General features: G+C 42.5%; 1 protein-coding gene across 5 annotated transcripts in view; it reads left to right on the top strand.

Annotated features, from left to right (window-relative positions):
• The window catches only part of Rasgrp3 (RAS guanyl releasing protein 3), an 88,233-nt gene that overhangs the window by 50,739 nt on the left and 22,713 nt on the right, over positions 1-14,781 (top strand). For all 5 annotated transcript variants that reach the window (XM_048353142.1, XM_048353143.1, XM_048353145.1 and 2 more), the window contains 6 exons: positions 328-459; positions 1,736-1,883; positions 3,737-3,910; positions 4,403-4,519; positions 6,130-6,405; positions 13,799-13,876. In XM_048353142.1, the coding sequence (XP_048209099.1) occupies positions 328-459; positions 1,736-1,883; positions 3,737-3,910; positions 4,403-4,519; positions 6,130-6,405; positions 13,799-13,876 (925 nt within the window). The remainder of the gene's footprint in view (positions 1-327; positions 460-1,735; positions 1,884-3,736; positions 3,911-4,402; positions 4,520-6,129; positions 6,406-13,798; positions 13,877-14,781) is intronic.

Raw genomic sequence — 14,781 nt, 5'->3', positions numbered from 1 at the left:
CCCCTCCTCTATTACTAGGGGTTAGGGATGGGGTAGAATTTACCTTCTGGACCAGAGATAAATGTAATCAGGGAACAAAACACCTCGTAAAGAAGGTGCATGTAATTTGTTCTACTCCCTCATTACACACATTACCACTTACTTGTCATGAACTGGGGAAGGGATTCCTCTTGGCAGAGAGAGACTACTAGCTGGGGATAAGTGATGGTTGCTTGGAAGTACGACTCTGGATTCAGTGTTCATTGGTGTCTGAACATGGTACAGTAGTTTCTATAGAGGTCCAACTTGAAACCTTTCAGCTGTTAAAAGCACTTTTATGCCTTTCAGGTACTGGATTCTGAAGTTTCCTGCGGAGTTTAATTTGGATCTAGGTTTGATTCGTATGACGGAGGAGTTCCGGGAAGTAGCTAGTCAACTAGGCTATGAAAAACACGTCAGCCTCATCGACATATCCAGCATGTAAGAGGGGTAGCTCTTTCAGACTTGCTGAGTCCACTGCTTCGGGGGTGTTGTCATGCTGACCCTCACTTGACCTTAGCTCATGTTATTCCAGAGTTGAGGTTGCTTCTTAGAGGACACCCTTGCTGCAATGAACACAGTTGTATTGGACATACTTATCTCTCCAAGTTGCAGTTTGTCAAATGGGATAATGCCTTTCTTATGGAATTATTATAAGCATGTGAGAGCACTTGGAAGGTAATAGATGTTCAGTGCTTAGGTACAGGTGAATCTGAGTCTACTGAAGGTCTCCTGTGCTGTGGAGACTCCATATGAAGTCTTTGGATCACTAGAATTGGTTCATTACAAATGCAAAATCCTTGGCCCTACCCAGAATCTGCTCAATTGTAGTCTACACTTAAATAAGATCCACAGGTGATATGTTCATTCAAGGTAGTGAAGCACTTTACCCTAGAGCATCGGAGGCAGGCAAGAAGCTATACAAATGTTCCTGGAGCTGTGAGGTGACCTTGTTGGGTCTATTATTTGGAACTGGTTTCCTGCCTCTGATTAGACTCTTTTCAAATCTGCTACTTAACTTTGTGTTGGGAAAGCAACCGGCTGATCAAATATGTCTATCTATCTTGTAAAATGTATACTCTTATGCTTTAGCCATTCATATTGTATTCTCTTTATGCTGAATATTTCTTTGCACAGTCAACAGCTGGAAGCATGGCTTGAGTAGTGAAACCCAGAGGTGAAATCCCCAGTGCAGCCTCCCCCGCCTCAAAACAAGATCAACAGTGGGTGATTTGATAACTGTTGACAATATACACTATTCAGGATCTTCCCTAATGAATTAGAATCTCGGGCAAGCAAGGTCCAAGCCTCAGCTTCTGTAACACATTTTTCAGGTGATTTCTATTATGCTGAAATCTGAGAACCATAACTTCTAGTAGTTTCCAATATTCCTTAAGTCACCATCTGCTGATAAAGGCCCAAATTTATATGACCTCTCCTTTATCACCCAGATCTTGTTTGGTCACAAGGAAAAGCAAGTAAGAGATTCTGGGTGGATCAGGGCAAGCCTACCCCGTCTGGAAAAACAACTCCAAGTTTATGTTCTGTTGGCAATGGGGGCCAGTGGTTTTTCTCTTCCACTAAGAAGGACAAGAGTGTGTATTTTGTGCACAAGCCCCTGGCGGCCAACCAAGAGTTACAGAGTCAGTAGGTTAATAACTTCCATGGAGTGAAAAGGGTTTTCAGCACGCTGACCAGGCTCCCTCTACTTTTACAGTCCTTCCTATGACTGGATGAGAAGAGTTACACAGAGGAAAAAAGTATCCAAGAAGGGAAAGGCCTGTCTGCTGTTTGACCATCTGGAGCCCATTGAGTTGGCTGAACACCTCACTTTTCTGGAGCATAAATCTTTTAGAAGGATCGCAGTAAGGAACTTGACATTTATTCTTCCAAGGACAACAACCACCATGCCAACTTTCCCAAGAGCTGCATTTTCATACTCCAAAGTGTTGGCAGGCTCTGTCACTATGCTTTGCTGGAAAAGTGCCCTTAATTCACAGGAACAATCCCTTTTAACCAAAGATAAATATTATCCTGCCTTTATTTTATGGCTCAGGAGCTGTATTTCTGTCGCTGTTTTCAATGTCTCCTTTCATAGAATTAAAGCCTGATTTTTCTAAATACTCAATGGAGATTTAACCATTCAAGGTTTATTTAGCTCGTTGACTTTTCTCCCCAGTGAACATGTCTAGTTGGGAGAGTTCATTCTGGAAGGAAGAAAAATGTGCTTATGTTGGATTTTGCATAAATGACTAATTAGGAATACAAGCAGAAAATTAGGAATTGTAGGTGTTGAGGATGATCTCAACATCCAGGGAGAGAGACCTTAAACTTTTTGTCCCTCCTCATCTTGCTATTGCTTCATTCCTTTTCTACATCCCCCCTTTTCCTCCTCCTTTTTCCCCTGGACTGTGGTCTGTTCTTTGCTGCCTTCTCCCTCTGTAACAAGTATGTTACAATGATATTTTCACCTTGGTTCACAATCAGCTAGCTGTTTTGCTTTGCTTCACCCAGCTCTAGGGAATTCACTTCTTGAAATGAATTGCACTATTGCTGGCAAAGAAGGCCCTGTTGATGAGAAGCTTGAATTTCTAAAAGACTGATTCTTTCACTAAGTAGTCCTACTTGCACAAGATCCTGACCACTTCTTCCAGACAGACCTGGGGGAGTGAGCAGACAGTCCCCTGTACTGTATATATCATAAACGATTCAGATATATTTAATGGAATTCACACTAACTTTCCCAGAATCTATGTCTGTTTTGCCAACAAGTCGCCCTTCTTCAGCTGATATCTTATCTCTCCTCTCTCTCTTCCTATCTCTTTCTCTCCCTCTCTTTCTTCCTCTCCCTTTTCCCTCTCCCCACCAGTACTGGACTTGAATTCGGGCTATCTTTTTATTCCTGATTGTTTTTGCTCAAGGCTTACATTCAGCCACTTGAATCACACCCACACTTCTGACCTTTGGCTGGTTTAATGGAGATGAGAGTCTCTGGATTTGTTTGCCCAGGCTGGCCCTGAAGCTCAGATATCAGCCACCTGACTGGCTAGGGTTATAGAGTAGCGCGCTCTCTCTCTGTCTCTCTCTCTCTCTTTCTTGAAATGACTCAATTTTTATTTGAAATCTTTGTACTTATTTCCTATTCTTTAGTATATCCCATTGTGTCTTCAGCTTGGTTGATCATAGTGTCATTCATAGTATAAATATGGGGATCTTTTGTTTCTCCCTGCAATGATACAGATTCTTTTTATCTTGGGTGTTCCTGGGAACCAGAATTTTGACAAATGGTCCAGGGGGAATCTTACGATTCAGTGAATGTAGAAGTTGCATCTTGGCCCTTTCTCCTCCTCCCCCAAAAGAATAAATGTTTCTTGGGAGGGGGGGGTTGAAATGCTGTAAAATAGGCTGTTGGTGGTAAATATGTATCAAATACATGGGGTGTCATCACATATAGGAATTGAAAAAAATCATGGTGCTGCTATGAAGGAATGCCTCATGGGCTGGCCGTAGTTGGTACACACATATCATCACAGCCCTTGGGAGGTGGAGAAAGATGGTTGCAGGTGCAGGCAAGCCTGAGCGACATTGCTAGACCAGAAAGGAGGGAGGCAGGGAAGGAGGGAGAGAGAAAGAGAGAGAGAGAGATAGGAAAATGTAAAATTTCAAACTTTGTGAAAGCTTACCGATAACTCCGGATCTCTGACTTTCCCTTTCCCAGTTTACTGATTATCAAAGCTACGTGATCCATGGCTGCCTGGAGAACAACCCAACCCTGGAGAGATCCATCGGGTTGTTTAATGGAATCTCCAAGTGGGTCCAATTGATGGTTCTTAGCAAACCCACACCCCAGCAGAGGGCGGAGGTCATCATCAAGTTTATCAATGTTGCAAAGGTATGTCTTAGAAACAGATAGGGATCTTGGATTCTGGATATTCATTGATACTATTGCAAAAAGTGATTGAGGAAATTTGGTTAAACCAGTAGTAGGTATCTAATGGACAAATCACACTTCTTAGACTGGAGATGTAGTTCAAGTGGCCGAGTGCTTGAGCAAGTACACGGCCCTGAATTTGGACTCAGGAGAGTCAAAAACAAAGAACTAGGCATACATACAAATATACAAAAATTACTATAAATAATAAGAAAAAAAGCATATTTTTCTTGAATAACAAGATTGCTTTTTAAAATAAATACCCAGCCTATTTAATGTAGTTCTTTTCCTAATGGAGTCTATTTGTGCTTCAGTTTAAGACTCATCAAAGATAGTTTTTTTTCCCCTTAAGTTTTCATTTAAAAAGTTATGCTTGCATTCATTTATAGTTTGGAACATTCCGAGCAATTAAAGGATCCTTGCAGAGTGTTGGTGCTAACATTTTTATTGCAGAAGCTCCTTCAGCTCAAGAATTTCAACACCCTGATGGCGGTGGTGGGAGGCCTTAGCCACAGCTCCATTTCACGCCTCAAAGAGACCCATTCCCATCTTTCCTCAGAGGTCACAAAGGTACTGTGAATACTAGTCCTAATTCTAAGTAGACATTTGTAAATCGCTTAAAATGTGCTCCTAGCAAATATCACTGAAGTGGGACCATTTTCTTCTTAAACAATGGTAAGTTACACAACTAAGAATAGCCATGGCAAGCTGGGTGCAGTGTCTCATGCCCGTAATCCTAGCTACTTAGGAGGCTATGATCTGAGAATTTCAGTTTGAAGCCAGCCTGGGTAGGAAAGCCCACGTGACTCTTATCTCCAATTAGCCACCAGAAATTGGAAGTAAAACTGTGGCTCAAAGTGGTAGAGCACTAGCCTTGAGCACAAAAGCTCAAGAACAGCACCCAGGCCCTGAGTTCAAACCCTACGACCCACCAAAAAAAAAGAAAAAAGAAAAGCCACTTATATCAGCTGAATCTATTTAGAAAAGAAGATTGGGGGTAGGTGGTGCTAAATCTTCCAACAAGAGCATTTGTGATAGAAGATGACTGTAGTTTGGTTGTAAATATTAACAAGTGTTTATTTGGTGCTTACTATGTGAGAAAGCCTGCTCCCAGAGGACTAAAGACCTTATTTTTAGACACATTTTGGGCCCTTTCAGACTTTTGTCCATCCTGGACCAACAGCAGTTACTAGAGAATGATGGTGTATGACTGGTTTAGCCCTGCGTTCCTGAACCAATCACAAACCAAAGGGATGGAATTACTGTGACCATTCTTGGTTCTATAGAAGGAACCAGCTCCATCTCTACCTCCACTGGGATCTATTAGGATGGTCTGGTTGCTGTTAACTAACCAACTAGGGGCTTATGCATATAAACAAGAGGACGTAAGCCACAGAAGTACCACTGTTCAACCTCAAACTCTGTACTTATTCCAAGTATAACATGACTCATTATGTGTTCTACTTTCTTTTAGCTTTGTACTAAATTTCAAATTAAAAAAGCAAAAAAAAAAAAAAGAGAGAGAGTTTCGATGTTGTAAAGACTAAGACTGACAGAGGCTCACAGAAGCTTGAAATTACTAGTGTGTCTTTCAGAATTATTTCCTTGAATTCATCTTTCTGATAGAAAAGGAAACTGAGGCTCCTCCAAAGTGTGAGTGATTTGCCCAAGTTCAGCCTTGTAGTTAGTGCCAAGTCTAAAACTACAGCTATCTCCAATCTTAGTGTGACTTTTCCTACCCAATAGTGTCCTGGGCCAACCTTTAAGTAGTATCTGGAATGCAATGTTCATGGAACAACCAAGTAACATGAAACAGTAACATGTTCTGTGCTTGACTTTGTGGATTGTGATAGTCTCATGAATTGTAAGAACACTAGGTCCACAGAGTATTCTTTAACATCCTAGCATCCCTGTTGGGTAGTCAGATGTGGTGGCTAGTTCTCTTTTGAAACAAGATAGAACAGGCTATCCAATTCATAGGCAGGCATAATACATTTTTCTAATTTTCTTTTTTCCTGGATAATATTTTACTGCATCAACATTGGCGCAATTGATACTTCTCACAGTAGCTGAGGAATTTGCTAGCCACACAGTGCAGATCCTGGTGGGATGGTGGGTGAAGAGGGAGGGGGCCAAAAGAGAAGGTTATTGAAAATGTCTACTTTTCCATCTGTTTCCAGAACTGGAATGAAATGACCGAGTTGGTCTCCTCCAATGGCAATTACTGCAATTACCGCAAGGCCTTTGCTGACTGCGATGGCTTCAAAATCCCTATCCTTGGAGTCCACTTGAAAGACTTGATAGCGGTCCATGTCATTTTCCCAGACTGGATGGAAGAAAACAAAGTAAACATTGTGAAAATGCACCAGCTTTCCGTGACCCTAAGTGAACTGGTCTCGCTACAGAATGCCTCTCACCACTTAGAACCCAACATGGATTTGATCAACCTACTCACTGTGAGTTCGGGGGGGGGGGGGGGGTGGTAGAGGCAGAGCTAAATAATCTAAATAATCCTCCTGCATCTCACTTTCTAAGACATGTAGGAAGACCTGTGCCAGCAATTCACCTTGGGCATGACTGCTTTTGGGGGGTGGGGAAAGGGTGTCAGTCAATGGGAAGAAATCTCAAAGAACGAGGCAAGAGGAACTTTCACATCCATAGCCAACATAACTTGAGACTACTATCACCTTGGCAAATAAATTTCTACTTGTTTAGAGCTGCCACATCTTGACCCATACAGCTCCCCTTTCTGGAGTTCTTAAGGACCCCCACCTCCTACCCCCTGTAAGCCATCATTCTCTCATACTTGCCCAGCTGATCACTAGTTTCTTTTCTTTAATTTTTGTGTCAGTACTGGGGCTTGAACTTAGGGCCTCTTATTTTTGCTTGGCTTTTTTTTTTAACTCAAAGCTGAGCCACAGTTCCACTTCCTTATCACAAACTTCCCCATGGCCTCAAGTGCTCTGCTTCTCTTTACCCTCCCTGACTGCTTTAGTTAAAGCTGGTGTGATTGATGCAAGATCATCCACTGTGATCCCTGCCACACACCAAGCCAACAGGATGTTGTTCCTAGGCTTGTGTTTGAGACCACTCAAGGCGCCATCTCTGAACATCAGCACCGCTGTGTCTGTCCTCCTCCTCTTGAGGAATATTGGACTCATTCTCTCTGCTTGCTGCTTCCTGGCCTTGGGAAGTCCTTGGGAAATCTTGTCTCTCTGTCCAGTCCACACTGCTACTTCAAATTCCCAAGTCTTCATTTGTCTGGAGCAATCTCTTGCATCCTCTGTTCCCTTCCAAAAGCAGCAGCACATCTGTTCTCTGTATCTGCCCTCAAGTCCAGGAGGGGTCACTCAGATCCGATTTCCATTCTGTTTACTGTCTTCTATGTCCCCCACACTTATCATACCCGGCCCCTTGAAGCACTTGGAGGATGAAGTAGGTGCCACATTAAGGAGTGATGAGAGTCCACCAAGAGAGGTTTATTTACCATTTGTGTTTTTTTTAAGTCATTAACATACATTATTTAGACAAAAAGGTTTCACTGTGATACTTCCATATCATGCCCTCCTCCTTTCTCTTTGGGCATTTGTGACACACTAGTTTATCGATCTTCAGGTCCTAGAACTTTCCGACACCACAACTATGTAGACAAGAACAGTTTCCATTGGCTTTTCTTTGGGAGGAAAAGGCATAATAAAATTCTGTCATCATTGCCTTAACATGCAGAGATATAACTTCCCCACTTGGGGATTATAATGCTGTGACATCAGAAGCAAGGCTACACTACTAGACTATAAAGGATTGTGTGAAATGAAATCGATAACTCTTTTGTGACCCAGACTGCTTAAATCTCCTTTTAAACAGCAGCATGGGAATTGGGTGAGAACTGACGTCTCACTAACTGTTCCTAGAGCACACAGTCCAACAGACCCCTAAGTGTGGCCGAAAGGGCTAGCTTCCCTCTTAGCACAAAGCAGAAGTTCTTGCACACAAAAACCTCTCTCGGGAATAAGTTAGTGCGGCAAATAGTAAACACACAGACCTTGTCTACCAGGGGAGAAAACCAACTTGTTACAATTCAACCACCTGCATTTATTACTCATTTTCCATGTAAATCTGTTTCCACGAATAAGTGACCAAAGGGGCCACCTAAATCAGATGACAAACCCACAGGCACAGGTGATGGCTGGAGAGGAGTCACAGGTGGGATGACCTCAGGGTCAAGTGTCATTGTCCAGGCCTGTATCATTGATGTTGAGCAAAACTTCACAAAGCAGGTCCCTACCCTTGGGCAATATTTCAACCAAATAAAAAAACACTAATGGAGCAGGGAAATTAATTTTGAGTTACAAATGCATCTAGCAGAGGCTCTCAGTAGTGGCAGTGTTGGCTGAGCATGCACAAAGCCCCCAGGGTAAATAAAACACAACAAAACCTAAATGCACCAAATATCCTTTGGGAAGCAAACACACCTTTAGAGAACATTTGAGCGATATTTTAGGAGTATCAATAGAAATCTTCAATCCCCAAAATAATTTATTTGGGCTGAGAAAATAAAATAAAAACTGAAAAGCATGTCAGAGCCTGCCCACCATCTCTTAGAGGTATCCAAGGGAAATTTTAAAAGCCACCAAACACCGTATTTATCAAATGCAATGGTGCGTAGCCTGGTGTAATGGCAAAACCTCAGACAAGAGGGCTTACTTTTAGCTTTGTCTCTACACCTTCTTAGCACTAGTCCTGACATTCAAAAAGAAATAAGAGATTTGTGCTCATTTGTGAGATCTCTTTTCAACTCTAAACAGCCTAATTTTAGATGTATGGTACAGTGAGGCATGAAAATAGAAATCATTTCTATAGTCCTGGCCTCATAGCTTCCCAGGATAGCACCATTCTGCAAATGAATCGTGGAATGTCAAACCAGTTTGTACCTAAACCTAGGATCCTTTTTCTCTCCTCACAACCAAGGTAAAAGTTTACCACATGGGAATATTTGTTCATTGTCCCTGACCTTTGGGGGGTTAATCTCCCCAGTATAAATGCTGAGGAGGCCAGCACTATATATTCCCCAGAACCTAGTGAGCATTACAAAGCACATACATGTTCAGATTAGAACCATATGATTGAGCTGTCTGTAGGCATGTGAGCAGGTTCCTGAGCACAGTTTTTTAGGGGTGACTCATTTTTCTCCAACACTCACTCAAGTGCTTGTTTTTGTCTAAACATGGCCCCAGGTAAGATAATCTGAACAATACATTATTGAGAGCCTTGGAGGAGAGAGAAATAAGAATTCTTCCAGTTAACTGACAACTTTCAAATGCCTAGTTATGTGCAGTAGGCTGTCTAGCAATGTTGAGTGTTTAATAGGAACTGGTTTACACAACCCTTTCACATATATTTTCTTGTCAAATTCTCACAAATGCCGTGTGATACAGCCTGGGCAAGGCAGTCACTGTAACACTAATGCTGTCCCTTCCTGTCTTCCAAATGAAGAAAATGAGATTTGGAAATGACAGAAGGCATGGAAATGGGAAACTTCTACCTTCCAGCGTGTTTTTTTTTTTCTTTTTCCTACCTCCTTAGGTAGTGTCTTAGTCGGTTTTCCATTAGTATACTAAATAATTTCTGCAAACCAACTTATAAAGAGAAAAGGTTTATTTGGGCTCACGGTTTGGGAGGTTTCCACCTCTATTGCTCTGATTCTGTGGTAAGGCAGCATATCATGGTGGATGGCAGAGTAGAACCACTTACCTCATGGCTAGGAGGGAGGGAGGAAGGAAGGAAGGCAGAGAGAGAGGAGTGAAAAGTCCTGGTATCCCACAATTCCCTTGGAGGACATGCCCCCTTCCCCCCCCCCCCCCCCCCCCCCCCCCCCCCCGCCCAACTACCTCTGGGCCTCTAAATGGGCCTAACCTCTTTATGTTTCTACCACTTCTCAATAGGACCAAACTGGAGAACTAGTCTCTAACACATGGCCTTTGGGGAACATTTAAACTGTAGCAGATGATTTAGCTAGATGCACATTTGCCTCTAGTATAAGCATGCTGCTAACATCTAATTTACTTTATTTTCTAATACTGAGGATTGAATTCAGGCCTTCACTCTTGTTAGGCATCAGTGAATCATCAAATAATAACCTTCCTCTGTCCTTCCCTGTGAACATGTAGTGAAGCAGGTATGTGGAGAGCACAGTGTACAAGGGCCAGGGACTCTGCCACTTTTATCCTCATGCCCTTGGCCCCTTGAAGAGCATGGAGTATGTGCGAGAAGGAGGAGCATGGCACCAAGCTGTGAGATTCTGGACAGTTTCTCCTTTCAGAGAAGATCTAGGGAAGACATTTGTCCTCAGGATTCCAATTCACACACCTAATAGTTGTGAAAGCTGATAATTCTGTTTCATGATATGTGAAACAGCCTAATTCTCCTAGTATTTTTAGCTCCATCAGTTACTTTTACCATTTTGAAGCATATGCAAATTACTGGAAAGTCCCTGGGTTTTCAGTCTCATTTCAAAAATGATGAAGAAGAGGAGGAGGAGGAGGAGGAGGAGGAGGAGGAGGAGGAGGAGGAGGAGGAGGAGGAGGAGGAGGAGGAGGAGGAGGAGGAGGAGGAGGAGGAGGAGAGATAGTTGAATAACCAAGTGCATTTTATTTTACAACAAACCGTCTCACCAGTGAAGATGAAGACTCTCTCTGCCACCATCCTTGCTGGCAGGACTGGCTAGTCATTGCAACAGCCTGAGACAATGGAGGAGAAGAACATTCATCAGAAACACCCAGCCTCAAAATATATTAAACAACAGGAAATATTATTAAAAAGCTCCCATGGACAAGCAGTTTCTCTTATTATTTTAAAGGTGTGTAGGAAGTAGGTCACTCTTTGGGCAGGTTTTTAAAGCCAGGTAAGATGTGAGCAGGGCACTGGATTATATGTGGGAAAGCAGAGAGAGCAGCAATGACTGGAGGATGGATTTCCATCCATAGATAAGCCAGTGGCTGTGCTGAATTAACTGGAAACCAGTAGATTTCCTTGGAAGGCATGCCCCTCCCCCACCCTTCCAACTACCTCTGGGCCTCTAAATGGGCCTAATCTTTTTATGTTTCCACCACTTCTCAATAGGACCAAGTTGGAGAATGAGTCTCTAACACATGGGCCTTTGGGGAACATTTAAACTGTAGCAGAAGATTTAGCTAGATGCACACCTATGATTTTTGTTTATTTACTTATGTATTTATGCCAATACTTGGGTATGAATTCAGAGATGACACTCTATGACTTGAGCCACACCTCTAGTTCTGGCTTTTTGCTGGTTAATTGGAGATTTTTTTTTTTTAACAAAATATATTGAATTTGTCTGTCTATCCTGACACTGAATTGCAGTCCTCACATCTCATCATTCTGAGTAGCTAGGATCATAGACAGGAGCCATTGGCACCCAGCTACCAATATGACCTTTGAAGCAAAGTCAACATGACACATATTCACCCATTTAATGTTCACCACAGTCCTAGGGCAGAACTTGTTCTTTGTGATTTCCATTTTTGAAGTTCAGGAGACTGAAAGTCAAGATTAGTTGATGGCCTAGGAATGAGCCATTAAGCAGAAAGCAAACATTAGGGCAAGAGCAAAACCTTTCTACTACTAGACCAGATATCCATCCTTGTGACATAAGAAAACACATAGGGAGGTTCTGCTTCTTTTGCAAATGTGTCTCTCTGACTCGGTGGGTGACTCGTGTGTTCCTTTTGGGTTGGCTATCTTGTCACTGGCAGATGTGGGAATAGGCCATCACAGGACTGGGGGTGAATCTGGAGGAAAGGAACTTGCTCACCAGAGTCAGGCATGCAGAGCAGGTATGCAGAGCGAAGACATCATTCGGTGTTCTGTTTTCAGAGCTTCATGTGCAAGGCTGCCAGCTGGCACTTAGGGTGCAGACCCCAGTGCTGCCCAGTTTCATGAGCCCCAATGTTGATAACTGCCCCATGGAAGATGAAACACATTTGGTTCATGCAGAATTACAAAAATGGTTGATTGTTGATTGCTAGTTAGTATTGACAACTGAGTCTGAATAGCGTTGTCCCCTCCATTCTTCCCAGACCACACCCCTCCCTACTGCTCCCCCCACAGTGAGCTGGTGTTACACCCAAAACCACAAGAGGAAAGATCCCTAAATGACTTACATCTGCAAGGATTCTTTTTTTTTTTTTTTTAACATCAGACCTTGTGGCACCAATGTCTTTGCTGAAATAGCCCTTTTGAGCATCTATGTCAGTTGTATGTGATGAGATGGTTCCTAAAAGCATTTGTGTGTGACATGTTGGTGATTCTTTTCCTGTAAGAAGGCAGAACCCCTGAACTGGGTGTTCAGGGAAAGGTGGAGACAATGTCCATTCTTCATGAGCAGAATTTTCAAGATCTGAAAAGATGCTGGAATGATGCATGGCAAAATTTTATTTTGCTTGGGAAGAAACTTTAGGTGATAAAGTATAGGTAAAATACCATACACATACGTGTGTGTGTGTGTGTAAAGTTCTCTGCTCTTGTACATGTCCCTGCTGCTGCTCTGAACAATTCCTGTGTTGCTTTTGTCACACTAAAGCCCTCATTGATATGAACATGTTATTTTTGTTTAAGTCCTAGTTAGTCAAATACTTGTCAGGGAGTAGGAGACAGAATGTTATTTTATATCACTTTGTATCAGCAGGACATTTTACAGTGTTCTAAAACAGGAACTGGGAAGTATTTATTTGTTCCTTTATTTGTTTTGGCAGTCCTGGGCCTTGAACTCAGGCCTTGGGCTCTGTCATCTGAGCTCTTATGCTCAAAGCTAGTGCTCTGCCACTTGAGCCACAGCACCACTTCCCGAAAATTATATTAATTTTTTTTTTTTTTTGCCAGTCCTAGGCGGTGAACTCAGGGCCTGAGCACTGTCCCTGGCTTCTTTTTTGCTCAAGGCTAGCACTCTGCCACTTGAGCCACAGCGCCACTTCTGGCCATTTTCTGTATATGTGGTGCTGAGGAATCGAACCCAGGGCCTCATGTATACGAGGCAAGCACTCTTGCCACTAGGCCATATTCCCAGCCCTTGCACTTTTTTTTTTCTTTGCCAGTCCTGGGCCTTGGACTCAGGGCCTGAGCACTGTCCCTGGCTTCTTTTTGCTCAAGTCTAGCACTCTACCACTTGAGCCGCAGTGCCACTTCTGGCCATTTTCTGTATATGTGGTGCTGGGGAATCAAACCAAGGGCTTCATGTATACGAGGCAAGCGCTCTTGCCACTAGGCCATATCCCCAGACCAACAAAAGAAAGAAAGGAAGAAATATGTTGGGGCTGGGGATATGGCCTAGTGGCAAGAGTGCTTGAGGCCCTGGGTTCAATTCCCCAGCACCACATATACAGAAAACGGCCAGAAGTGGCGCTGTGGCTCAAGTGGCAGAGTGCTATCCTTGAGCAAAAAGAAGCCAGGGACAGTGTTCAGGCCCAGAGTCCAAGCCCCAGGACTGGCCAAAAAAAAAAAAAGGAACTGGGTACATTTCTCCTTTATTTCTATAGCTCCTGAATTAAATCTCCAAGGTAACATTCATTATATTTTCAGGTCATATTCTACATCTCTGTCCAGCCTCTGTCCTGGGCATGTGCAAACTACCCAATAAATATTCTTAGTCCTTATTCATGATGACAAGAATATCAGGGTTAACTCTATCTTTTCATTTTACACTTCTGCATGCTGTTTTTTTAATTGTTCTTCATTCATTTGAGTATTGGACATTGAACTTCAAATGTTCAATTTAACATCTCTCCTGGCAATGTCAATAAACAAATATATTTATCTCTTCTAATTTTGTTGCAGCTTTCTCTGGACCTCTATCACACAGAAGATGATATTTACAAATTGTCACTGGTGCTGGAGCCTAGGAATTCTAAATCGGTAGGTATTGTTTTCTTGCAATGCTAACCATTGCTGTTTGTCTTCTGTTGTGATTGGCTGTTAAATGGTGTACTGTGATCTAAAGTCTAAAGTCTTTTATCTGAGGGTCGGTGGCTCATGCCTGTTATCCTAGCTCCTCAGGAGGCTGTGATTTGGAGGATTGAAGTTTGAAACCAACTTGGACAGAAAATGCTGAGAGACTCCATTTCTAACTAACCCGCAAAAGGCTGGGCTGGAGGCATGGCTCAAGAGGTAGAATGCTAACTAAGCAAGCAAGCTGAACATGCATGAGACCCTGAGTTTAAACACTGATGTTGGGGGCTGGAAATATGGCCTAGTGGCAGAGTGCTTGCCTCACATACATGAAACCCTGGGTTGAATTCCTCAGCACCACATAGATAGAAAATGGCAGAAGTGGCGCTGTGGCTCAAGAGGTAGAGTGCTAGCCTTGAGCAAAAAACAAGCCAGGGACAGTGCTCAGGCCCTGAGTCCAAGCCCCAGGAGTGGTAAGAAAAAAAGGATATTAGACCCTGATACTGGCAAAAAAATTATTATTATTCCTACTTTACAGGTGGAGCAGTTTAGCTCTGATAGTTTGAGAATTATTTCTTCATGTGACAAACTAATAAAGAGGAGGAACATTTTTCTATCACTCCATTTTTTAATTAATCTTCTATTCTTATAGCCCCTCTACCTATGAACAAAGGGAATAAAAAAGAACTCATCTTACTGTTCAAGATCACTTATACCCTCCCAGGCTCTGTAAAAACTCTCTTCACCATAACATTAGGCTGAATAAATTTTAAATACTTTGATTTTAATTTATAATTCACCAAGTTCTCTACTAGCGGTTGTAAAAGTTGACTCAGAATTCCAACATCACACTGGATAGTGTGTTATTTAAT

This window comes from Perognathus longimembris, chromosome 8 (assembly GCF_023159225.1).
Source record: "Perognathus longimembris pacificus isolate PPM17 chromosome 8, ASM2315922v1, whole genome shotgun sequence".
Classification (NCBI taxonomy): Eukaryota; Metazoa; Chordata; class Mammalia; order Rodentia; family Heteromyidae; genus Perognathus; species Perognathus longimembris.
The sequence above is the reverse complement of the archived record's forward strand: the minus strand, read 5'-3'. Positions and strand labels throughout refer to the sequence as shown.